The sequence below is a fragment of the Trichoderma aggressivum genome, assembly GCF_033847375.1.
Source record: "Trichoderma aggressivum f. europaeum strain CBS 100526 chromosome Unknown scaffold_062, whole genome shotgun sequence".
NCBI classification, from domain to species: domain Eukaryota; kingdom Fungi; phylum Ascomycota; class Sordariomycetes; order Hypocreales; family Hypocreaceae; genus Trichoderma; species Trichoderma aggressivum.
Genome location: NW_026946428.1, coordinates 133,640 through 159,571, shown reverse-complemented (window position 1 = coordinate 159,571; position 25,932 = coordinate 133,640). Strand labels below are relative to the sequence as shown.

At 48.3% G+C, this 25,932-nt stretch overlaps 5 protein-coding genes across 5 annotated transcripts; 2 read left to right on the top strand and 3 right to left on the bottom strand.

Moving 5' to 3' along the window:
* Nucleotides 1-36: 36 nt before the first annotated feature.
* On the bottom strand, nucleotides 37-1,650 carry Triagg1_9988 (uncharacterized protein; the record flags this gene model as incomplete). Its single annotated transcript, XM_062905006.1, has 1 exon — nucleotides 37-1,650. The coding sequence occupies one exon, from the start codon at nucleotides 1,648-1,650 to the stop codon at nucleotides 37-39; it is 1,614 nt and encodes a 537-aa protein (XP_062751096.1).
* A 4,195-nt stretch (nucleotides 1,651-5,845) lies between these two features.
* Nucleotides 5,846-6,592, bottom strand: Triagg1_9987 (CAZyme family PL7; the record flags this gene model as incomplete). The annotated part of the gene is made up of 1 exon (XM_062905005.1): nucleotides 5,846-6,592. The coding sequence occupies one exon, from the start codon at nucleotides 6,590-6,592 to the stop codon at nucleotides 5,846-5,848; it is 747 nt and encodes a 248-aa protein (XP_062751095.1).
* Nucleotides 6,593-9,859: 3,267 nt separating this feature from the next.
* On the top strand, nucleotides 9,860-11,199 carry Triagg1_9986 (uncharacterized protein; the record flags this gene model as incomplete). The annotated part of the gene is made up of 2 exons (XM_062905003.1): nucleotides 9,860-9,892; nucleotides 9,952-11,199. The coding sequence occupies 2 exons, from the start codon at nucleotides 9,860-9,862 to the stop codon at nucleotides 11,197-11,199; spliced, it is 1,281 nt and encodes a 426-aa protein (XP_062751094.1).
* A 2,046-nt stretch (nucleotides 11,200-13,245) lies between these two features.
* Triagg1_9985 (uncharacterized protein) lies at nucleotides 13,246-16,547 on the top strand (the record flags this gene model as incomplete). The annotated part of the gene is made up of 4 exons (XM_062905002.1): nucleotides 13,246-13,310; nucleotides 13,362-14,188; nucleotides 14,256-14,331; nucleotides 14,384-16,547. The coding sequence occupies 4 exons, from the start codon at nucleotides 13,246-13,248 to the stop codon at nucleotides 16,545-16,547; spliced, it is 3,132 nt and encodes a 1,043-aa protein (XP_062751093.1).
* Nucleotides 16,548-17,265: 718 nt separating this feature from the next.
* On the bottom strand, nucleotides 17,266-24,614 carry Triagg1_9984 (uncharacterized protein; the record flags this gene model as incomplete). The annotated part of the gene is made up of 2 exons (XM_062905001.1): nucleotides 17,266-18,099; nucleotides 18,168-24,614. 2 exons carry the CDS (start codon nucleotides 24,612-24,614, stop codon nucleotides 17,266-17,268), a joined length of 7,281 nt encoding a protein of 2,426 aa, XP_062751092.1.
* Between the last annotated feature and the right edge of the window lie 1,318 nt (nucleotides 24,615-25,932).

Here is a 25,932-nt window from a genome sequence, read left to right as displayed (position 1 = left end):
AGTTACTAGCAACAACACTACAGGATCTTTCTCATCCTATTTCTCCTCCATCCTTTTTCGGAAGTCCTGTGCAGCAGCCGCATACTTGCCTCGAGCCCGTATACGGTCACCCCACTTGTAGAAGAGGAAGGGTAACGGGGCGCAAGCCAATGTCAAAAACGCAGGAATCATTGAAGCCCAGTGAATTCCCAACCCTGCATACATATACCCAGTAAATAAAGGGAAGGCGGCGGCAAAAGCTGAGCGCATAACCACATTGGCTGCCAGGGCAGAGGCAGCAAAGGCCATGTATGTATCCACGAGATAAGCACTGATTGATGTGAAGACCAGTACCATACCAAAACCGAATGGCACACACGCTGAGATGCTAGCCATCCAATGAATATCAGGATAGTTTGTCCATGCAAACCAAGTTAGGCCGATGGGCATAGCTATTGCACCAATCATTCCCATGGGCAGGCGAGCTTCCGGTGGGAGAGATCCTGTGCCGCCACTAGCCTTGACTTTCTGGACCATTCGTCTGTATCGTCTTTGGTATAGAATAGACGAAAGGACAGCCAAAACCACTCCAACAACAATTCCAATGAAAGCCAGCCCCCCCTGTCCTTCTCCCCAGCCGCGGTATTGCTGAAATACGATTGGAACAACTCCAAAAAACATGTACAGCGTTCCATAGGTAATAGACATATAGAGAGATAAAAGTAGTACGATGGGTTCATGGAAAAGCAATGCCCATGGACGAGTCAATGACACTGCAAGCTCGCTCCAAGCGGACTTTTCGCTTTTATCAGCCTCAAGTTTGCTGCGATAAGAGTGGCCTGTCAACTTGGATAGCTGTTGTGCTCGTTTCCGTAAAAGGAACGGTGCATGGGTCTCCGGCACAAAGACAGCAGTGATGATCCATAACGCTCCCGAGAATATGGCCGTCAATCCTGACGCCCAGCGCCAGCCGTGCGTCTCACCCAAGAAGCCGCCCACGATAGGCCCGAGGACTGGCCCCATGAATGGCCCTGCTGCGAACAAAGCCATGGCCAAGCCTCGATGAGTAGCATCAAACATATCTGCAATGACACCTCCGGGATTTGTGAGAGCTGAAGCAGCAAATGCTCCGGCAAAGAATCGTAGGATGACGAGAGAATAAATATGCTGAGCACCGGCGCTACCAGCATTGAAACCAGTGAATGCGCCATAGGTTATAAAGAAAATAATCTGGCGACCGTATAGCTCGCCCAACGGTGCCCAGAATAACGGACCGAGAGCGAATCCCAAGACGTAAAGTGAAAGCCCAAGGGCAAACACTTCCTCGCTGGCATTTAGATCGGACATGATTTCTTTTCTACACCCCGAATACGTTGACGAGACAAATGAGGCCGCTAGCGTGAGCATTGCCATAATGATGGTCGTCAGTAATTTCCTCCCCTGAGGCCATTCTCTTGCGTTACGAGGATCACCTTCGATCCAAGTGACTAGATATGGATCTGAGTGCGTCCCTGAGCCCTCATACTGGTGGTTCAGTACGGCTGGCGTGATGAGTGGTTGGTCGAGAACAAGCCGTACATAAGTGATTTTCGAGTTTGTGACTGTCTGGGTACTGGGATGAGGATGTGACAATTCATCCTTCTCATATAGGGTGCGCTCAGTATCTGACATGGCAGGCTCGGTCGTACAAGCAAGGACGATTGAAGTGATAACGGTAGTGCTAGTTATTCTTTTGCTGGCACTGGGAGTAAGCCAAAACTGGGCAATGCTATGAAAAAGATCCCAAGGTATTCAGTTACGAGAGAGGTATTGACACATTATATATATAAGAAGTAGATGTTGATTTGTGAGAAAAAAAGAAGAGATTCCAATTTCGTTATCGGCACGGCAGTTGAATTCCCGAGCAGCCAAAAGCCGAGCCGAAAGGATGAGGTAGTATTAGTAAACAACCTAACCGGGGCACCGATGAGGTGTCTCCCTACGGACTTCTCTGGTTATTCGCCTGATTCGTGAAAAGCATTGAGGCCGCAAAAGTAGTCAGCGTCGCTGTGATAGCATAACCGTAGGGCTGAGCTTGCGGTAAGAGGCCATCAGCACCTTAGGCTACGACGGACCGATCTGCAAACTCAAGGCATTCTTCGCCACAATCTTATCCTTATTTTATTTACAATCATTCTCATAAATCTAGCTAGGTAAAACGTTGGAATCCTTCAAATAATCAAGCCACACTAGGCCATCGAGCCAGTCGTTCACATCACCTAGATCATCGGGTGTATCATCATCCTGTAGCCGTAAGTTGCTGTTCATTGTGTCGGCACGTGGCTCTAGTTCATTTATGTCATTTTGACCTTGTAAAGTTTGACTCGGTGGTTCTGGTTCTCGTTCTTCTGTTTCTCCACTCAATGGATTACCCGCCAGAGTTGAATCGGCGGTAGAGGCCGCGTCGAGCCTTTTCTGGTCAAGGAACCGGTGAAGGAGACGGAGGTTGCACTCCATAGATGGAACGACTTCACAGATCTGCTGCAAAGCCAATTCGGTGCGACGAATATATGTGACAGCCAAGGATCTTGTAATTGGCGACTCAGTTGGCTCTAAAACAGTTTCGATATGGAGTGCTAATAAGCAGGTGACGCAGCCAAGCCTGCATTTCTTTCGTCAGAGCAAAGTATCATGGACACCAACTGACCATAGTTTTTCACTTACAAGTTTAAATTAGCAAATCTTAATAGATTAACCATCACGAGACGGCTGACAATGGTGTCTAGCTCGAATATGGCCATCCGAAGTCGCTGTTTCAGGGAATCTACTGGCCCGCCAGTTACTCCGCGAGCAAGAGAGCGACGGAGCAATGAACGATAGAAGATACACTCAAATCTGTAGCAGCTTGCCTCAAGAGCTGCTACCCAGATTTCGTCAACTCTGTCCGGCGAAAGGCTGCGGCTGAATGATATGTCTTTTGGAAGGGACTTTCTCCATTCTGCGAAGGAAGAAGATATTTCTTCCTCCATGTTCTCTCTCGTTGAGGGCTGTTCGCTGTCCAATGCGCGTAAAACGTCGTGCCAGCGGGTGGCTACTCTTGTTTAGCAACCATGTCAAATCGTCTCCAGGCATGCGCAAAAATTACCTATGATAGCTAGTTTCATATGCTCGGCGCTGTAACATTTTTGACCTTCGGTCCACGACGGTATGATTGGGGCATAGGATGTTGGAATAGGCGTATTCCACCAATTTACCTCGGGTGCTTGCTGAGTATTATACTGGATCAATCTGGGCGATTCCAAATGTATGATCGAGAAAATGATTTCACGGCACTAGCAGAAGAATCAGTTTTTTTTTTTTTTTTGCGCGAATGGCGTCTGTGGGTCAATATGTAGAATCCTCACACAGATTGCTGTCCATATCCTTTGGTATAGATTCCTCGTAGCAAGTTCCTTTTCCTCGACGACATGGCTTTCCTCTCTTCTGATTAGTGATCCCTTTATATGTGTGAGGGCGTGACTTACTCTTTATGTAGACCAAGCCTTACTGCAAGGCGCACAGAGTTATGGTGCCAGAATCGAAAATCTTTGTCCATGGTATATGATACGAGGACAGTACTCAGAATGAGAGACCCTTGTAGTTTGGCCAGCTGGCTTTCTTCGCATCCGAAGTCATATAGCCTCACCGCATTAGAGAAGAAGAACTCCAATGCTGTCAAACGATCGGCGAAGCCGCATTCTGTCAAGACCTCCATGGCAATATATGGCACCGCGCTAGCCAGTACTGCCTGCATCATGAACCAAGAAAACGACCCGGATAAGTATGAATCCATGAAATCAACGTAATCGAAAACTGGAATTTGTGGGTAAACAGAGATAAAGTGCTGTCGTAGCATTGCTTCACTAATAAGACGATTAGCGAAATGCCTAGCAAGAACACGGCAATGGGTAATACCAGCAAGTCTGCGAAGGCAGAGTAAAAGCCCCCTTTTGTCGAAGGTATTCTTTATCTACGTCATCGAGTCGCATATTATGTGATACCATATTGGCTCTTTGATACCCAGGTTCATTTTCTGGCCTAGTTGTGCTAGTTCTTGTCACTGAGGCACGAGCTGTGCGGGCTTGTTCATTGCGAGCCAGCCGGCGAAGGGCGCTCATATAGTGAACTCCTTTACGGCCATCGATAAGGTCCAATCCTGGCATCTGAATGCGTCCATCTTGACAAATATTCGGTTCCTGGTGGGAATCAGTATGCGGAATAATAATAATAATAATACATTTGGATCCAAGTAATACTTGATTGGTAGATTTAGCCTCAGCAGGGCGTGCCAGCTGAGCCCGAGTACCTGATAGATACGAGACTTGATGTTTGTCTTTGGCTGTGGTCGCGGGCCTATGTGGAAAAAAAAATATGGTCACTGGGAGCTGTTAATTGGGTTGGGAGCATCGTGAGCACATACTTTCGACGGCGTCTGTAAGCAAGAGCGCATGTTTCCGGATATCCTTTGTCAATGCATCTACTGCATGGCAGCCCAACCATAGCCGCATCGCATTTCAATTTCCTATGATTGCACGTCCTGTTGATATTGTAAGCGGAAGAGTGACTAATAACATGGTTGACGGATTTCCGTAGTGAAACTCGTGAGAAAGTGAAATGGGCAATGCGGAAGTGGCGGGACTGCACAGGATAAGGTGCCAAAGGGATTGGATTACCTACATGCAAGCCTTTGTCGGCTTTTCGGAAGCCGAGGGAGGTGGCATTGTAGTAAAGTCGAATAAAACACGTGCGATTGAGCCAGTGGTGAATTTGTGTCGCGATTATGATAAATGCAAGTTGCGGCCGAGTGAGCTTGTGAAGGGAAGTTCGGGAAGAAGAGGAAATCCCGAGCTGCGCTTCGTGTTAGTAGTGCCGCACTCCCTCGGCGCTTATTGGCCATACTAGTTGCTCGGCATTTTGGGCTCGGGGTTCCAGCTCGGGAACGCTGGATATGGAAAGCTGGGTTGGATCATAAAGCCGAGATCTGGTCTTGATGCAGGTTAGCCCGTACGCCTCGCGCCGTTACATCCGCCATAAAGTTGGAGATCCTGACATGTTTCTTAGCTGTCTCTAGAGAGGTCGACCTACTACTATTACGAAAGTCATCTGGCATTTAGTGAAAGTGCAACAATGTGCGAGAGACAATTGCCTCATATACGCATCTCTCACACTTTGAGTATGCGGCTGAACGTAGAAGCGACATGTACGGATACTCGTGGCAGTTAAGCAGTGGATCCTATGCCCCTGAATTGTGGAACCTAAGTTCCGACAACTTACTACAGCACTTCAAGTACGAGTGGAGTTGAGTGGATGAACTCTGATTACAGAGTTGACAATGTTGAATGGTGTTTAGGAACCCCCTCCCCTCCCATGATGTTGAAAGATCAGCAGAAGTGCCAACGATGTTACCTTCGGGTATCGTGGAAATCTCTCATGTGGACGGTAGCGGTTGTAACGCAGCAATTAGTGCATACTTTATTCGCAGTATTCCATGGGCCCTTGGCCAATTAAGACGACGCAAATCTGCATACCACAACAGACTCGTTTGCTCATCACTTGAACCGCTCTGTCATTCTCATCGATGACGCGAATAAGGGATTTTAAGACGGAGTAGGATCGATTATGTTCTATTCAGTAGGCTTCTATTCGGTATAGATGTTCACAGTCACGGCGGCGTTCATAGTATTCCCGTTCAAAAATATTTGCATTACTCATAGTAGATACATCTAGAACCCATTGCAGAAGCAGCGCAATGAGATATTCAAGGCTAGTAGTCTCCATCTCATATATACAGCGGCCATTTGCCTGCGTAATATTTACTTTAAAAATGACTTCTCATAACGGAAACCGCTTAATGAGAAACGTTGATGGAAAAGAAGTGAACATCGGAAGCGCTGCTGCCCTGGTTGTAGTTTCCAACCTTGAAGTAGCTGGCGGGAGCATTCAGAGAGTAGGTGCTGAGAACCTTGGCGGCACCTCCGTTGATGCTGACGCTGAGGACATTGCTGGAGTAGCTGATGGTGTAGGTGAACACCTGGCCGACTGGGACGTTGCCAACGGTAGTGATAATCTCATTGCCACCGGCGCGAGTCTGCTCCACGCCCATAGCCAGCACACCACTGGAGCTATAGTACAGTTCAGCAACCGGCTTTGTGCTGACGCTGTCGTCAATGTGAATTTGGCCGACGACAGTTCCGTGGCCGGAGTTGTCCGGCTGTTCAACGGCCAGCGACACGGTCAGCTGGTTGTTGCTGTTGTTTGGGCTCCAGCTGCTGGGGTTGCTCTCGCGCAACTCAGTGCGGCAGTGCTGGCTGTTAGGCGTGGTAACACAGCCAGTGTTTGAGGGGGCACCGGGCACTTTCATGACCAAGGCACCGTCACCACTCTCAGTGAAGAAGTAGTGGTGGCCTGGGTCTTGGTATCCGCCACATCCCGCGAGCTGGGAAGCAGGAATGGTGGTCGGGCTGCCCGGGTTGCCGATGGGAAGCTGGAGTGACCATTTGGTGAGATCAAAGTTGCCGCCAGGAGCGCAGCTGGGGTTCAGAGCTGAGGCGGCTCCCAAGAAGCCGGAGGCAAGAAGAGTCTTGAGGGCAGGCATGGTGATTGTAAAGAAACGGGTGAACGACGATGAGTAGATTTCGTTTTACACTTGATCGAGGTGATTTGAGATATACACGACCAGAACGAGCATCTCCATGCGGTTTATATACTTGTATCGACCTGAACGACGCATAAGTCATGATGATCGTGTTTCAGACCAACTAGTCAGTGGAATATAGCACTAACACCAAATCGACAGGTACACCAATGCCTGCTGGGGTGTTCCTGAATGTAGAATGTCCGTTGTGCCGCATAACCGGCATAACATTTGTCATGGGGATCTGATTGGTGGGATTTTCTATTCTTGGCCGCTAGATCAAGAATCCTTAATATACTGGAATAAGGTGCGCGATCCATCATTTTGGACGTCCAGGTCGAACAGTAAAGCGTATGACTACGACCCGGTGCCATCGCTATGGAATGCATTCTAGAATCCCCCATATTATTTCTTAGCATCGATTGCTGACGGCGAACCGTTCGGGCGCCCCGCCACTCTGTGTTAAATCCATGCTTCTTGTGCATGTCAGATCCCCCACATAGAAGGCCAAGACAGCGGCATAGTGGCCAATAGTCAGATTATAGAAGCCATCTTACTAATTACCAAGACCAAACGATGAGATTCATCTCTTGGCATGTTGGGGAAATAATGGACAAGATTTCTCCAATCTATGAAGCATGCCTTTTCCCCATAGTAGAGACTTGATGCGGGTTTGGGTTCGCCTATAGCTCCAGAAATCAGCTTTCAGAAAATGCGGATCTCTATTTTTCCGGCCATATTTCGAGCTGCTTCCTTCGATATGGTGTGGCATAGGGATTAAAATTCTAGGACCTATTGCGGTGCACGAATACGGTCGCTTAATTTGTCAAGTGATGAGTGCATACGCAAGGGGTTAAGAAAAATACGAATTCTTCTCTTTTTACAGATTAGTAGCAAATCGCCAAATACGGCAAACGCGAAAATAAAGTAATGCATAATTACGTGCTCAGTCAGATGATATGAGTATCGCTTATCGTCTCAAATAAGCCATCGCAGACTATTCCATCTCATAGAATACATATTAAAATAACAATGGAAATTGGGCTCAGCATTAGAGGGGGAAACGTATATCGCATTGCGGGATGAAATGTGGGAGTGAAGAGCGCGGGGATCAACTTGATTGATCCATTCGAGCCATCATCAGGATCTAGACGCAACACCTGTTGTATTTTGCCCCAGCACGGTAGAAGTAAGCATAATTACATGATTGCCAATCATTATGGAAATCGAGGGCATCGGCAAATACACAAACTGAAAGGAAGGAGGCCTGCGTTCATTGCGCTCCGAGGTTCTTCGCCGTGATTGGAGGAAACCATAGCATACACTGTGACGGGAGCTCTGCAGATCATCTCGCCCATCGTTTGCTGATCAATGGTCAACCGCTCAGAATTATCCAACTACCTTGTGAGGCATGTAACCATAGTAGGCGGAATCTGAAATACTCCGCTGTATCAGCAACTGCCCAAGAAAGTTAAAACCGGGTTAGGCAGACGAGTAGCAGGGGATGCAGTGCCTTCACCAAAGCAATCGGGCAGGATGACATGACAAGCCGCTCGGTGCTAAGTAAGCTCAGACCGCTGCATATCTCTCAGACCGATGACGGTTGCATCGCCACTACTTACTGCGATGGCCATTGGTGGCTAAAATAGAATTTTACCGTCTTCTGTCGAGCCAACAGCCCGCGAGATCGCAATTCTTCGTAGAGAGCCGCCACATACGTTGACTGACATGATATTGTATCTATCTTCATGACAGAAACATCTTTTATTATTCTCAAAGATACGCCTGAGTACTTGGCGACAAGCATGCTCCTGGCATCAAAACTATCGACTCTTCTCCCACGGCTTCCACCATTACCACCAAGACATTCAGCTCAAGTATTGTCTCTACCATCCCCTCAAGAGCTGCCAACCTTTCTAAAGCTCCCCAGAATCATTCATTGTTTAATCCTCTTAGACCAAAAAGAATGTCATTTCGGTATACAGTAGTACACGGTGTTTGGTGCACGTGTACTACCGTAACAATACCATCGTAAATGCAAACTCTGATCCCGATGAAAGCGTGGGCAATATGTTACTAATTTACTGTTTGATACGAACTACTGCGTTTAGAAAGATACAATTACAGTATGTCATATATCATTGAGAGCTTGGACAAATTCTACTTTTGATAATACAGTCCAAGATGACTTTGGTGTTGATCCTCGAATATTCACTCTCTCATGATAAGATTCAGCTCACTAATGAACTCATCAATAACTCGTCTAGCCACAGCCGTTAAAGAATCCAATGATTGTAACACGTGTTGACGCCACCGTGGTTGATCTCTACTCAAATGTCGATAAAGGCAGCTTAATCTTTAAAGGGTGACATGATTTAAGTTCTATTCTGTTCTCTTTCACTCTTGCTCTGGGCTGTTGGGAGATCTCTCTCGATTGCAATGGAAGCATACGCGTGTTATTGCTAAGTGTCGCGTTCGAAAAGTGACCTTTCGCCTCAAATACTCAGCCCAATATGAACCTCCGCTCGCTTGTATTACACATAGGTACTTGATGTATTCATTGCTGTTAATTTACATGTCCGAGCCATGGTTCGTGTCAATCAGCACCGGCTATCGAGGGTTCCTTTTCCGTTCTTTTCTCGCTCTCTTGTATTTTTTTCTAAGCAATCTTACCATCTGAATAAGTAACATACCGCATGCGGTATGACCTTTTAGCTATATGATGTGAAATTGGCCGTTACTGTCAGCGCTCTTTGGAACAGTTCATTTGGCAAGAAATTGAGCCTGAGGGTCATCTTAGATCGAATCCCCTCCCAACTAGTCTTTCCCTTGTTCTCGTATGAATCAAACTGCCGCGGCAATTCTCTTAGTATTGCGATATAAATAAAGTTTTGTCCGGACGTAGATTTACTCTTTTATTTACCTCTCGGAATGATAACGTTATTGCTGCCGGGTATGGCATGTGCTGACATTGATTGTGTGGAGCGGGAATGATGCTAATCCCAAAAAGAGACAATTAGTAAATATTATTACAAATCAAACTAACCAGTCTGGATCTTGACTGTCTCTCCTGGTCATTTACAAAGACCTTGGCTTTCCACATCATGTCGGAGTGTGTAACGTGGATATGCCCGCGGCGGTAAAAGTGAGGAACTAAATCACCAAATTAAACCAAATCCACCATCATCGTCAGGCTATCTCTGTCCAATAGCGAGCTAAAGCTTCATGATGTCGTCCCCGGAAGAACAAAGCACCGCGAATGTACAGGGACGCTTCCTCTCAAGCTTAAAACAGAACCAGCTGTTGATTTTCGTTAATAGTCCCGGCGGATACGAAGCCGCATTGCGCAACAAGCATATCGGAAACGACACAAAGAGAAATTCGATTCCTCGCAAAAGCGAGCACAAGATTTACAAGTTGCAGCCCAGCGCGCTTGCACAGTGTTCACGGACTTAACAAGTGCCCTCATCCGGTCCGGGGTAATTCCAAAAGACACAAACCTTAGCACAGAAGTCTTAAACGCGATAAAAGAATTTCGTCATGTAGCGAAAGTTGTGGACGGGGAGAATCGACAGTCTGGACCAGGGGATGTGGATCAACCGCCAGAAGATCTCGACAATCCAAACGCGAGGGAAGCAATGCCATCTGACGATCACATGGATTCAGCAATGACGGATGTTATACAACTCGACCAAGACCAAGAAAAGGGCAAAAATATTATTCACATTGGAAGCGAGTCTACTTCCACCCATCACCAACTCGACCAAAATGCTTACCCACAAGGGCTACAACCACCCAGCGACCGGATCTTGATTTCGCCATCCTATTTTGCTCTGGAGTTTGCAATCAAAGGAGAACCTTCTTCTATTGGATCGCGTCTTCTTCGTACGACACTGTCGTCTGGATATGAAGCTTTAAGAGGGAACTTTGGGTACACTACGGACCTAGGCTTTCGAATATTTGGACTCACGTTATCTTTTCGAAATCGGGACGATATTCTCTCGGAATTCCAATGGTGGCTTGGTCCGGGCCAGCTTCTGGCTTCCCGCTTAAAGCAAGCAAGGAACTATCCCGGCATTCCAACGAGTGAAACTTATCTCAGTGTAGAGGATGTGGTTGTGTTGCTTCATGACGTTGGAATAGTCAACTCGCAAGACGACATCCTCGAGTTTTCCAACTCGTCAAGATTTCTTCATAGCCCAAGAGCCAATGATGGATTCAATCCTTTGACGGAACATGAGTCTGGCCAGTTCAACACAGACGTGTCCATATCACAGAGTTATTCGACATCACGCTCGGAGTCAGCATGGCGTAGAGTGCCGGCCTTGCAGGCATTCAACTTTAATTCTCTGATGAGCAACTTATCGAATGAAGAGGACCATAAAAAAGAGACTCACACACAAGCTTTCCCCATCACCCAAGAAAACAGACGAAGAGGCATCCCAATGTCCATCCTCCTTCAGAGCCTAGCTAATATATCAGTCTGCTTATCAATTGGCCCCGGATATCCTCAACAAGCAGTAAAATCGCTGCTATACGCAGCCATATCCGGGATTCCTATGCAATAAGTATTAATATGTTACAGAAGAATTGAGGTGGAATGTCTTGTCTGGAATCCGGCATTGTACTCTAATGCATCATCTGATGTTTATGAACTCTTGGTCTGAGAATATCTTCCGCATTATAAACGTAATAGAATAGCGATTAGGCTCTCTGAAATATTGATAGCCTTTCTCTCATTTTAATGTTATGCGAAAGAACGAAGATTGTTGTATCACTCCAAAATGCAATGTTCGAAGGGGATAGCTTCCTTAAGCCAGAATATTATTGGCATATCATTTCCCGAAGAAGAAACTTTCCCTCGGGTCAGATAAAAAGCGATACGACCCTATATATTCTCTCGGATTCACTTGAAATGGGCTCACGGCACATCGCGCATAGCCCAAGAGGGAAATACGACGTGGGATCATCGCGCCAGTGCAATGCTACCTCAACGTGCGGACTCGGCTCCTACACCCGTGAAGTCCATGGATAGCGGAGTTACGAGCACAGCAGAGCTTCGGTAGCTTTCACCGACAAAACAATTGAGCAAGAAAACACTACTTGTACTAGTATTAGGAGCTTGGACGCCAAAGCGGGTATCCTTGTTTGGCTTGTAGGTAATTCGCCTACTACCTATGTGTCTTAGGAGCCGAGAGTATCCCTGGGCTGCCCCCTACGAGGACGTTCTTTGTCAAGTATTAGCGTTTTGATGCAGCGGAGCAACGGCTGCCAAAATAGCGCCGCTCCGAGACGCATGTGGATCACGAAGTGTCAAATCGAAGCGGATATTCGCCGCAGACAGCGGTATTGGGGCATCATTTTCCTCTCAATGTGACCGCCAAACGCGTAAGGAACATTTTGTATTACTCCGTACTCCGGGCATAGCCCGGCATTTACTTGCCGTGCTTCTTGTTAACGCCGACATCTGTGTTTTGTGGTATAGCGTGCGGGTAGCTCTCTTGATCCGCAAGCCACATATCCTAAAACGGCGATGAGGCGATCGCGTGCATGTGCAACGGCCAATTACGGATCTAGCTTCATAGATGCCAAGGATTTGTTCTCATCGTTCTAGGAGCATCGTGAGTGGGGATTTCGTTCTTGTAAATTAGAATGCAACTGTGGTAAATGGCCAGTCCTTAGAGGCTTCCTTTGCATACGACACCGCGGCGATTCCATTTCAGCCCTCCCGCTCCTAGTGTAGGGACATGGGAAGAACTAACAGAATTCCTACTTGAGTTCTCGGTTACGGATAACACCGTTAACAGCTTTACGCGAGAATATCGTCTTAGCTAAGTAGATAACGTAACATTTCTCAAACGCAGGACTTTGAATAGCCATTTATAAATGACCCTCGTCAATATGAGTCGGGAGAATCGGCATCATGGTGTTCCGATGAAAGTGGCAGAACACGAAAATGTGGCCCAGTGAAGTCACCCGTAGGAGCATGGACACTAAAGCATTGCAGTTGAGACTAGGTAGGCCATAAGTGACGCATACACTATGCCTTTCGTCGTTGCCTGACAGTAATATGATTAGATTGCTGGATGAGCTAATAGACAGACTCGGGGGTCGCGGCGGCTTTTGACATAGAAGTTCACTGCGTACGGTGATGTACACGTTTTGCCCTCCAGTACCCAGGTAGTTGTAAGAGCTTAACATTTCTTCCACTAGTGTATGTAACCTATCGCGGAAAGAAACAAGGTCATATCCTCGGGATCGGGTACCTTCAATATACCATGCCGATAAAGGGGGGCAACTTGATCCACTTGACGTTCATCCCTGAAAGAGGAAGTTTGGCTGGCTCTAGCTGTAGCGCTTTCGGACTACCGATTCGCGAGATTATACCGGTGCAGGGCACAGAAGAACCACTGGGGGTGGCGTTGTTACCTTGTGACGTCGTCGTCTGCTTCTAGAATGCTGAGACACCGCGACTTGCAAAAATGATATAAATGGTGGTGCTCGCATTAGCCAGAACGCCTCACAAAATCCCCTTGATACGACACTCACAATATCTACGACGATTACCAATTGGTTTTGATCGCCAGATTGACTGCCACACTTGATCAGTAGATATGAACGGGCATATCAATTCAAAGTCTCAGGACGAACAACGACTTGTGGTCAACATCGTTGATGAGTATGCAGCCTGCAATCCTCAGCGAATTTTCATCTATCAGCCATTTTCTAGCAATCTCGAAGATGGATATCGCCCCATCACATTCAGAGATGTTTCAAATGCAGTGAACCACTTGGCTGGTGAGCTACTTCGACAGGCCCAACAAAATGTTTCGCAGAAGGACTGCTTTCCTACGGTGGCTTATATCGGACCAAGCGACGTACGGTACATCATCATGATGCTTGCCTGCATAAAAGCTCATCATAAAGCCCTGTTCATTTCGCCTCGCAATAGCCTTGAGGCTCAAATATCGCTTTTCAAAGCCACGGAATGCACACAGATCATGTATGACGCGTCCATGCAGTCCACCATCGAATTATGGCTTCAGTCATATCCTATACCGGCAACGGCAGTCCCCGACTGGAGCGTTTGGATTCAGTCAGCGGCTCCTCATGTGCCATACAATACCCCGTTTGAAGAAGCAAGATGGCATCCCATGGTTGTTGCGCATACCAGTGGTTCTACAGGCATTCCAAAGCCTATTATTGTTCGCCAAGGAAGCCTTGCGATCGTTGATGGCCTACGAGAGGATTCTTCTCTAGACGGTTATCCTTCAATATGGAGCTATTGGGGTGCCAACAGCTCAAAGATATTTTCGCCAATGCCCTCATTCCACATGGCTGGAGTTGCTTGCATGGTAATCTTTGGCATTTATCACGGCGTTCCAATAGTTCTAGGGGTGCCGAATCGTCCTCTGAGTGCAGATCTAGTGGCGGAATGCCTGGCTCATTCGGATGCTGATTTCGCGGTACTGCCTCCCTCAATTATCGAGGACATGAGTGTGAGTGATGAGCACGTTAGGCTCCTAGCTAAGCTAAAGGGCACGGGTTTTGGCGGAGGTAAGAAAAAAGCTCGAGTTCTTCCACTTTCTCATTTTTGTGGCACCAGCTAATAGTAGATGGATAGGCAATCTCGCCCCTCTTGTGGGAGATAAACTTGTTAGAAGAGGCGTTACTCTCGTCAACATTATATCTTCGACTGAGTAAGCTAAAAGGCACCAAAGAGTTGTGAGGGTTTACAGTTAACATGTCTAGGATTGCACCTTATCTACTTCACCACCAGCCTGATCCCACATTATGGCAATGGATCGTTATCAATGCCGAAGAAATGGGTGCTGAGTTCCGTTTAATAGCTGACGACGATGTTTTCGAGATGTTTATTTGCCGCAAACAAATTGGGGAACCATTGCGGAAAATCCTCTTTTACACGTTCCCGGACAAAACCGAATGGTCTACAGGGGACATGTATAAGAAGCATCCAACGAAGCCAAACCATTGGCTCTACCACGGCCGCACGGATAACGTCATAGTTTTCTCTACAGGCGAGAAGCTCAATCCAGTTACCATTGAGGCCGCTGTTGTTGGCCATCCCGCTGTTAAACTTGCTCTGGTGGTAGGGCAGCAAAGGTTCCAGCCCGCTTTGATCTTGGAGCCGTATGACCACCCAAAAGACGAAGCAGCCGAAGAAGCTCTCATCAGCAGTGTATGGAGTATTGTCGAAGAGGTGAACAAGGTCACAGTGGCTCATGGAAGAATCACTCGTGATATGATTGCTATCTCGGATGCCACCATACCATTTGCATTATCACCCAAAGGTACGATGCAACGAATGGCAACCGTAAGGCTTTACAAAGACTTCATCGACAGATTGTATGCGCAGACGGACGAGGCGATCGAAATAAAGGATGCGATTGCATCACTGGACATTTCTAGCCCAGAGTCTTTGACGCAGTCCATCGTGGATATTGTCGAATCCATGACTGGTATATCCGAGGTTGAATCCGTGTCTGATATTTTCAGCCTTGGCGTTGATTCGATGCAGGTTCTTACTCTTTCCAAAATTCTGCGCTCAGCCCTGGATTTCGCTGGTATAAAGACTGGCAAGGATGCTGTTGCTGCCAGAGCCATCTACGCAAATCCAACAATAAGAGGGCTAGCCAGTTATTTATTCTCGACGGCCGTCATTGGTCAAAACGATGACGACACCTCTGCGAGGGAGATCAGTGACATGGTTGAAATCATTTCAGAGTACAGTGCGGGCCTGCCGCCTCCAAACATGGATCAACTGCTTCCGATGGATGAAGCACAAACGGTTATCGTTACTGGCACTACAGGATCGCTCGGTGCCTACATGCTTGACCGTCTGATTGAGAATCCTCGGGTTGCCAAGGTCATTGCTTTCAACCGCGGCCAAGATGGAGGACACTCTCGCCAGCCCGCCTACAGTGCTGCTAGAGGGTTGAGCACCGACTTTTCCAAAGTCGAGTTCCTCGGCGTCGATTTGTCCAAGCCGTACTTCAACCTCGATCAGGCCAAGTATCATGATATTCTGGCCACGGCAGATCGCATCATACATAATGCATGGCCAGTCAACTTCAACATCAGCGTCAACTCGTTTAAGCCCTACATCTTGGGAGTTCGCCAGCTGGTTGAGTTCTCTAACAAGGCAGCCAAAAAAGTTCCAATCATTTTCATCTCAAGTATCGGTACTATCCAAGGGTGGACAAAGCCAGAGCCGATTCCCGAGCATCGTCTCGATGATTTGACGTTGCCAAAGATGGGTTATGGTCAATCAAAATTTGCCGCCAGCTCTATTTTAGATGCGGCTGTTGAGCAATCTGGAGTCCCCGCCGCTATAATTCGGGTCGGCCAAATCGCTGGCGCGCGAACCAAAGAAGGCACCTGGAATCCCCAAGAATTCATACCAAGTCTAATCGCTAGCTCAGTTCATATGGGTATGCTGCCGGCCAGTCTGGGTCCTCAGGACGTTGTGGACTGGACGCCGGTGGAAGACATTGCGGGATTGGTTTTGGACGTTGCTGGCATCAACCAGAAGATTCCTCTATCAAACATCTCTGGATACTTCCATGGAGTCAACCCGTCGGCTACGAGCTGGGCCGAGATTGCTAAAATCCTCAAAACGTACTACGGAGAAAGGATCAAGGCTCTGGTTCCGTTTGATGAGTGGATTCATGCTCTTGAAGCCAGCGCTATCGATGCGACAGCAGAGGATGTGGAGAAAAATCCAGGAATCAAGCTTATTGACACGTATAGGGGAATGGAGGAGCAAGGGAGGGCAGGTCTTGGCCACATTTATTTTGATGTCAACAGGACTGTGGCACATAGTCAGACCATGAGGAAGCTCGGGCTGATCGACGAGGCGTTAATCAGAAACTGGTGTGATCAATGGAACTACTAATGCCAATGGATGTGGAAGAAGTCTCCAGACGCAGAAATACTACCCCGAAAAAGAATAATAAAAGTAACGTCTTATTTAACAACTTTAGCTATGGCCTGAACTACTTAAAGTCTTACTATAGAGTGGCCTTGTAAAAAAAGAGTTGCACCTAAAGAAAATAGATATATAAACTAACTAGTTTAGTAGTAAGTGTTTTTAAAGGTCTTATAAAGTTATATTACAGTCTTCTCTGCGGTTAGATAGTAAAAGAATAACTGTATTACAATACTAGATTAAGTATTTTAAAGGTTAGTGAGATTATTACTAGGTAGTTTACGTATTTGCGCTACTACTATAGCTAGTGTGGATGCCATAGACATAACGTCCCTCGTCGAGGTAGCGCTTCAGGACCTCAAGACTGCGAGTCATTCTCTCAATAAGAGCATCATCCTCAGAAATGGTGGATCTATTACCATGCCCATTAATTAATACTGTTGTGGGGTTGAAAACTTGATTGTAGTTCGCCTCCTGGACCTCTGAATAACATTATCCGACACTCCCTCTCTGCATTGGAGTTATTTTTTACATATAAGTATGGCTACAGAGGCACTTAATGTGATTCTTTTTGTCTAAGAGACGGTAGATAGAGTTACCAGCAGGGTGAAAACTTAATTCTTTGCTATTTGCTTACTTTATTTCCTTTTAAATATACCACTTATCAGGACTGTCTATAATCTTATCAAGCTCCAATCATACGCGTAGCAACCTTCTCCGAAAATGTACTTAAAGATGCAGCCGTCGTAATCTCAAATATGGTGACTTCTACCTTAAGCTCCATTCGTAATCGGTTCCTAAACTCAACAGCAGCCAACGAGTCAAGGCCGTAACTTGCTAACGGTCGGGTCGGCTCCGCTGCCTCACTAAGGTTCATCGTCATGGTAAACAGTTGAACCACTGCTTCTATAGTCGCCTGGTGCACGGCATTATAACTAGCCTTGTTCTTTACTAGCAACAGCAGGTTCTGGACCTCTTGGAACCCTTGGTTCCTCGCATCTCCGGACTCACCGCTCTGATCACCAAAGCACAAGGTTCCAAAGCGGCCATCTCTTAAGAGGAAAGAAGATTCACGCTGCGGGACAGCTATACTAGTGACGAGGTGGGATTCGCTGGCCGTACTCATTGGGTCAATCTGCTGCCGGATGGAAAATTCTACCAGCTTCAACATGAGCGGCTCGTTGATGGGCGTCCAGATGTGGTCATCGTCGAAGTGGCTGAGGATGTCCTCGTTGTGGCTCAGATAACCGACATCTTGAATGGCGCCGAGATTGACCGAGTTGGCTTTGAGACCGAGGCCTCGGCGGTAAGTGGCGAATGCGTCCAAGAAGGTGTTTGCGGCGGCGTAGTTGGCTTGGCCTTTGTTTCCTACTATACCAGAAACACTGGAAAGCATGGTGAAGAAGTCGACGGTTTGACCCTCTTCTAGTAACGCGTTGTGGAGATTCCAAGTGCCTTGAATCTTGCAGGACACAGTCTGCGTGTAATCTTCAACCGTCATTGAAGTGAAGATACGATCCTGGAGAAGAAATTGAGGGTTAGCCAAGTAAACTACCAAAGTTGGGATTAGACAGATAAACAACTCACTCGAAGAACCATAGCCCCCTGGATAACACCAGCTACGGGAACTCCTATCTTCTTAAACTCCCTCTTTACATCTTCTTTGCACGACACATCTCCCCTTAGCAGATCCACTGTGCAACCCAGAGCTTTTAGCTGTCGAAGCACTCGTTGAGATACGTCGTCTTGATAACCGCTTCGAGCCAGGATAGACAATCGCCTGGCCCCCAGAGTAGCCATATGAACTGCTAAGCTTCCACAAAGTCCCTTCAAACCACCAACAAGGAGGTAAGAGGCGTCATTACGGAGACGGATCTCCCGTTTGCGTGGTCTGACCATGATATTGAATGGCTGCTCTTCGCCACCGCTGGAAATGACCAGTTTGCCCAGATGAGTGGCAGAGCGGAGGTGCTGGAGCGCAGCACCGATTTCCTGGTAGGGAAAGACGGTCATTGGGGTGATGGGCTTGATGTGGCCGCTCTCAAACAGAGCGAAGATCTGTCGCATAAGGCGATTCAGGAGCTGGTCTGTGATTTGATCGTGTCCTATATCAACGCAGCGGTAGGACGCGTTCCGGCCAAAGGGCTCCATGCTCAGTGCCTTGCGGTCCAACATATCCCGCTTGCCGAGCTCGACCATCGTGCCGCCCGCGGCAATGCATCGCCACGACTCGTCGAGGAGATCTCCCGTCAAGGAGTTTAGGATGACGTCGGCGCCATAGCCATTGGTGGCTTTCATGAGATCTGCCGCGAAAGAGATGTCGCGGGAGTAGAAAATGTGGTCAGCAGGGATGCCCCATTCATTCATCAGGAGAGCTCGCTTCTTCTGATCGCCAACAGTGACAAAGATCTCGCAGCCTATATGCTTGAAGATCTGGATAGCAGCCAACCCAAGACCCCCCGAGGCAGAGTGGACCAATACCTTGTGGCCCGGCTGCGTATTGGCCAGGTCGTAGATGGAGTACATCGCGGTTAGGTAGCAGACAGAGAGTGTGGCTGCTTCCTCGTAAGACATGGAGTCAGGTATGGGCCAGACACGCAGGCTGGACACGTGGAAGCGATTGGTAAAGCAGCCTTTTCGGAAGAAGACAACCCTCTGTCCGACTTGGAAGTTCGAGACATCCTTGCCCACGCGGCGTATCCTCCCGCTGCCTTCGAATCCTAGCAGAGACTCATCTTCAGGAACGATGCCCATCGTGATAGCCACGTCCTTGAAGTTAACACCGGCAGCGTACATGTCCACCTCCACCATATGATCCTGGAGGGGGCGGTCGCTGGTGGCCACTTCGTTCCACATCAATGACGAGATGGTGCCCACCCGCTCGCAGTGGAGTTGAATGGTGGACTCAGTGTTGTTGAAGGGCTGGCTGATAGGCTGAGCACCTGATCGAACATCATCCGACACCTTGTTGACTTCATCGTCCGGAAGGACTCTGCTGACGTAAAGTAGCCCTCTCCGTTCCACGAACTCGCTGTCTACGTGAGAGGTGGCGTCGGGGGGCTGGCAGCAGCAGCCTATGTGCTGGAGTAGAGACTGGATTGCACTCGCTGTGATGTTGTGGTCTGCCCCCGTCACATCGAGTGTAGTCATACTGAGACTCGGATCTTCAGCCCTAGCCGTCCTCGCCAAACCGTGGATCATAGACCTGTCTGGCTCGGAGACTTCCATCTGCGATCCAGCAGTGACCCAAAGAACCCGCTTACCACTGGCGAGGAGGTCTTTGCATGAGTTCCAGCGATCTGCAGTCATGGCAGCCTCAGTCAAGAGAGAGGTATCCAGTTCATCCAGGACCAGAACACGGTCAACAGACTGGTTACCGTTCTCGCCGTAGTTGCTCAGGATCCAACCATAGCCTCGGAGAGTATCTAGAACTCTTGCAGCGTTGGGACCAGGATTGGAAGAGAGACTATAAATAGCCACCTGTCTCCCCGTGATATCTGGAGTATGTGGGATGTTGAAAAGCGAAAGGCCCGCGAACAAATCAGTGGCCTCTTCAAACATGATGTGGCCAGCGACATAGAACTCCTCCATATCAGACAGCTGCTTGAAATAGACATCGGAGTCGAATTGCTCATCTTCATTATTGGATTCGACGCCATTTTGCTCAGGTCTCGTGGGGATCTCTCGTTGGTGGAGGAAGAGGACCTGAGTTCCCTGACTAGCCACCTCCCTGATCTTCTTGAATAGCCCTTTTACCTTCTTCGCACCTGGGGACATGCGTACGATCACTAACTCGAACTGGTTGTCCTCTTTTTCGGCTTGAGGCAGGTATTCCAGGTGCTCCATCAGAGACAGCTCCGTCTTGTCCGAGGTGTACTTTTGTCCAGCTTCCACCAAAGATTGTGGGTCTTGAAGCAAATAGCAGAAGTGGCGGCATGGCTTCTCTAGGTGTTCATTCGCGGCCATGGCGTTGGCCCAGATGGACTCATGCTCACCCAAAACGGTGTTCAGCTCCAGCACGCGCTGGACGGGCTTCTTATGGGCAGCCATGGCGACAAGGCTATTAGCTACACTGACGCTGGCATCGCCTCGATCTACCTGACTATTGTGCTGCTGCTTCGCCTCTGCCACTAATGTTTCCAGTGAGGCCTGTGTGATCAAGGTGAGATCCGGCTTCCAAGACAGCGCGCTGAAGGTGTGAGAGTCGTACGCGGTCTCACCGGTTTCGATCCTGTGATAATGAAGGCCATCCAATTTGAGCACGTAGATGCCTGTTTCCGCATCATACACAGCAGCATCGGAGGCAAAGTTCTTGGTGTCGTCGGGGCGTCCGTTTCCAGTGTACCTGGATGTCGTCAAAGCCAAACCACGAGTGGCCTGGGTAGGGGCTATGGTCAAATTATCAATAACAGCGGGGACGAGCACGCCCGCGACAGCGTTGCGATGGCCAGCCCACAGAGATGGCGCGCAGGCCTGGAAGCAGGCGTCAATAGCCGTGGGGTGTATGGGGTAAGTGGACTGTGTGAACTCTGCAGTAGGGGGTTCAAGAGACAGCAAAGATCTGTTGAAGCGCTTCCCGGGGAGAGACTCCACTTGCAAGATCTTTGAGAAGCTGGGGCCGAAGTTGTAGCCAACATCGATCATGGACTTACGCCACACTCTGCCATCTACCGGGAGCACCAGGGGCTTAAGCTCTTCCTCGCTACCCCTGGCTTCTTTTTCTACTTCTTCCATCCGAACTAGTCCGCGGACGTGTTCCGTCAAAGCGTTGTTCTCTGCCACTGAGAACACCTTGAACTGATGCCAGCCCCCAATGGCAGTGTGTGCAGCTGTTAGTGTGAATTGGATCTTGGTGGCCTGGCCATTCTCGTTGAAGACCATGGCCTTGTTGAATTCGACGTTGCGGAACCGATACTGGGGCTGTTTGATCCCAGGACTGCCGCTCTCCAGCACGTGCAGAGCCTCCGTCTTCTGGTAGATGGCCTCCATCGCCATAGCTAAGTAACCCGTGGCGGGGAATACCAGATCAGAGCCCATCTTGTGGTCCACTAGCCAGCTGAGATCCTTGACGTTCAGAGACTTGACGAAGGTGGGGCTATGCCAGGGGCTGCCTAAGACCTTGCTTCCCAAGAGGTCATGGTGAGGGAACAGACGGTTCCTCCAATCTTTGCTGGAATCGCTCTCGTACCAGTACTTGGTCGAGTGGTCCCAGGCGTAGTTGGGGAGATCCACCACAAACTTGGGCTTCGCTGCGCCATCTCTGTGGTTGACCTGGGCCAGATCAATTTTCCCTCCAGCCATGTAGAGACGCCCAGCGACGTTAAATATGGCTTCGATAGCGTTTTCCCCACGAGCCATGGCGCTGCAGTACTGGATACCGGGGGGGATCTCGAGACCACCATCTCCCTTGAGTATCTGAGAGACGGGACCCTTCAGGGCTCCGCTGGGACCAATCTCAATCAGAAAGTTGGCAGCTCCCTCTTTGGCGGTAATCATCTGCTCGAGAGCCTGGCTGAACAAGACGGGGCATATCATATTGCTTTTCCAGTATTCGGCATCGGCAGCCCTGTCCATGCGCTTGCCCGTGACAGAGGAGAACATCTGAACGGCATCATTTTCTCCAGAAACACCAGAGGGGACCTTAAGGGGACCATCCTGAGCAAAATCTTGGCTCAGCAGGCTCATATACCCCGAGCTAGTGGTCTTCATGAAGGTGGAATGATAGGCGAGGTCAACTTGTAGCAATCGAGCAAACTTCCCATCTTCTATCAACTTGGCGCGCACCTCCTCCAGCCCATCCAAAGTTCCCGATAAGGTCAAGCTCGTAGGACTGTTGTAGCAGGCGATCTGTACCCTATCTTCCAGCCCATTCAGGTAAGGACCTAGCTCTGCCGCTCCAATGCCGGTAGCCATCATGCCTAACTTCTTAGTCGCCTGTTTGGGGGTAGAGGCAGAGTCAGCAACCGCAGCATGTCCTCGATGATAAGCCGCTCGGATGGCATCCTTCTTGCTTAACAGCCCGGCCGCGTACGCAGCTGCAATCTCACCAGAAGAGTGGCCTACGACACTCTGTGGCTTGACTCCCCACCGAGCGAGGACTTCGATCAGCACGATCTGCAGGGCGGTGACAAGGGGCTGCGAGAACTCTGGCAGCCGGAGATGGCTGACATCTCTAGGAGCCGTCAGCTCTTCCAGCAGAGTCCATTTCGGGGGCGCCACGCTGGACTGTAGAGCCTGGTCTAGCTCGGCAATGATCTCGCTGGCGTGAGGATGGAAGGCCTCGATAATGGCCTTGCCCATCTGTGGCCACTGCGCTCCCTGACCAGTGAATATGAATCCGATCTTGACATCGCTGGCCATCTGCTTGCCTGTGACTAGAGCCAGCTCGTCCACAGGGGCCGCTGAGCTGACCATGTATCCCCGGTTGAAGTGGCGAGACCTTCGCAAGTTTAGGGTATACGCCAAGTCAGCTAGAGACACTTTGACAGCTGGATTGGTCAAGTGATTCTTCAACGCTTTAACGTTAGCCTTGAGCGAGGCTTCGTTATTGCCGGAAAATGCGTAGAGGAAAGGCCTCTGCCCTTGACTGGGGTGACTACTCATCCCTTCTTCTTCGTCGTCATCGTCAAAAAGACTGGCCCCCTCTGCGTATGAGGAGCAGTGAGTATCTTCCCAACCCGGCAGCAAGACTTTAGGTTCCTCCAGAATGACGTGAGCATTGGAGCCTCCATAGCCGAAAGAGTTGACACTGGCACGTTTGAAGGGAGCTGCCGGCCAGGGGATCTTGTGTCGAATCGCGCGGACACGGCATCCTTCAAAGTCGATCTTCGGGTTAGGGGTGATGAATGTAGGATTACCAGGAATGACGCCGTGTTCGATGGCTAGAACCGCCTTGAGAACCCCGGAAACACCAGCCGCTGGTTCCGAGTGTCCAATGTTGCTCTTGACTGACCCGATGATCAGAGGTCTCTCTGGTGACCTTGAGGCCGAGAATACAGAAGCCACACCCTTCACCTCTTGTGGGTCGCCTGCTTGGGTGCCCGTTCCGTGGAATTCTAGATAAGCCGTATCATTGAAGTTGGTGATACCAGCGTTGGCATAGGCACAACGGATGGCTTCTGCTTGAGCCTCGTCGTTAGGGCTAGCTATGCCCGGTGTACGGCCGTCACTGTTCGAAGCAACACCTCGAATAACTGCTCGGATTGGGTCCCCATCGCGGACCGCATCCTCCAGCCGCTTCACATAGATCGCGTTGATCGCTTCGGCCTTGACGTATCCATCCGCGTTGGCGTCGAAAGTATGACAGCGACCAGACAGAGAGCCGGCGACCTTCATAGCGCCCAAGTCAATATTGTGCTCCGGGCTGAAATAGAGGTTCGCGCCAGCACAGATTGCGCCATCTGCCTCCCCTGTGTGCAGGTAGCGCGCAGCGACATCCAGTCCCACCAAACTGCCCGAGCAAGCCGTGTCTATCGTCATGCTAGGCCCTTTGAAGTTGAAGGCATGGCTTATCCGGTTGCTTAACATGGCACGCCCCATCCCGATCACCGTATCAGGCACTCGGTCTTCAGGGTTACGCGCTTGCATGTCACCGTAGTCCACGGCGTAGGACCCTACATAGCAACCGATCTTGGCTCCGCTCAGGTTCTCGATGGGAACGCCAGCGTTCTCTATGCATTCGTACACAACCTCCAGCAGCTGCCTCTGTTGAGGATCCATAGCTGTGGCATCGCTGCCCGAGACACCAAAGAAGGAAGCGTCAAAGTCCTTCGGATCAATGTCCTCGATGAACATGCCACCTGGTGACCGCATGGTCTTTGGCTTCGTAGATCCGTCATAATGTCCTTTCTCGTTGAAGCGAGTTTTGGGCACTTGGTTATTGGCTATGCCGCCGCGTTCCAACAAGTCCCACAGCTTCTTAGGGGTTGTGCTGTGACCAGGCAGGCGACAGGCAAGCCCGACGATGGCGAGGGGCTTTTGCAAGAATTTGTCATTCTCTCGGGAGAGTGACAGCGCTGTTTGGTTGACATCCATTGCTTTTATTGGGATATTGTGAAGAGGAGGAAAACGGTGGGGGATAAGATAAGTATAGAGAAGTTCGAATAAGAGGCGATAGAACGTAAATAAAGGAAGACTTCTTATAGACTCTGTCTTACATACTATACTCCGATTGGAGATATTGGGGTCCCATACAGGAAGAAGGATACAGGTTTGCAAACCCATAATAATTCCTTATCTTGTGTTTGGAAAAGCTAGATTGTAATATTTTTGATATTACGCTGATTAAATAATATAATTGTAAATTCACTTAATTTGAATATTTCATAATAATTATACATAAGTAATAAATTAGTAACTTGATTACATCAGATTGTTTATATAGTTATTATTAATAAAAATAGTTTTTTAATTTATTTTTTAATTATCAAGCTCCAAAAGAAATAATTTATAATTGAATTTTTATTAATATTATATAACTAAATTATATACCTTTATATTTATTAAATATATAATAATTAAATAAATAAGAATTTTTTTAAATAACTTTAAGTGAATTAATAGCAGGTTTATAACCCCAGAATATTATTAAATTAATTTCCCGTTTTTGGAAGTTTAGTTTTAGCTATTGCTAATAAATAGCTAGTAGGCACAAGGAGTCATCAATTATACAGCTGAATTTCAACATATTGATTATGTTTCAACACTAGGGTACTGTAAACCCTGGAATATTATATTGTGGGTCTTCTTACAAACTAACCAGTTACCCCGGTTGCATCTTGCTACTAGACCATAGTAGGAAAAGTCAAAGTCAGTATCTGTACATTCCTAAGTCAGGCGGTGATTTTACGGCACACCTTGTATTACATACATTCACGGATATTGTTTGGGAACCTAGTATCCCACAGCTTCATAGAGTAATATAATGACTGTGCTTAGACTAATGTAATACCTATGCTTATTACCCTTGTATGGAGGATAATCTGTTTCCCGGGCCGTAGACAAATGAAAAAGACAGGTTTGTATATCGTACGATAAGGGCTCAGAAGCATAATCTATATCCCGGAAAACCATATACAACTAGCTCTCCGGAGAAAAGATACTAAAAAAATCAACATAATCTCCGCTTCAAGTTGGTCTCGTGTTCACCCTGGTTGTAGGTATCCACTATCCACAATACCGAACCTCTTGTTTCAGCAGGAATAGGAAGGAAACTCAAGGTCCTTCTCGTTCTACCGTCAGTCGCTATAACATTACCCCACGGGCCACACAACAGGAGGGAGTATAGAGACTGGTTGTCCACCCTCTTAATTTTTTTTCTTCCCATTTTCCAATCACGGTCATAATCTATCCT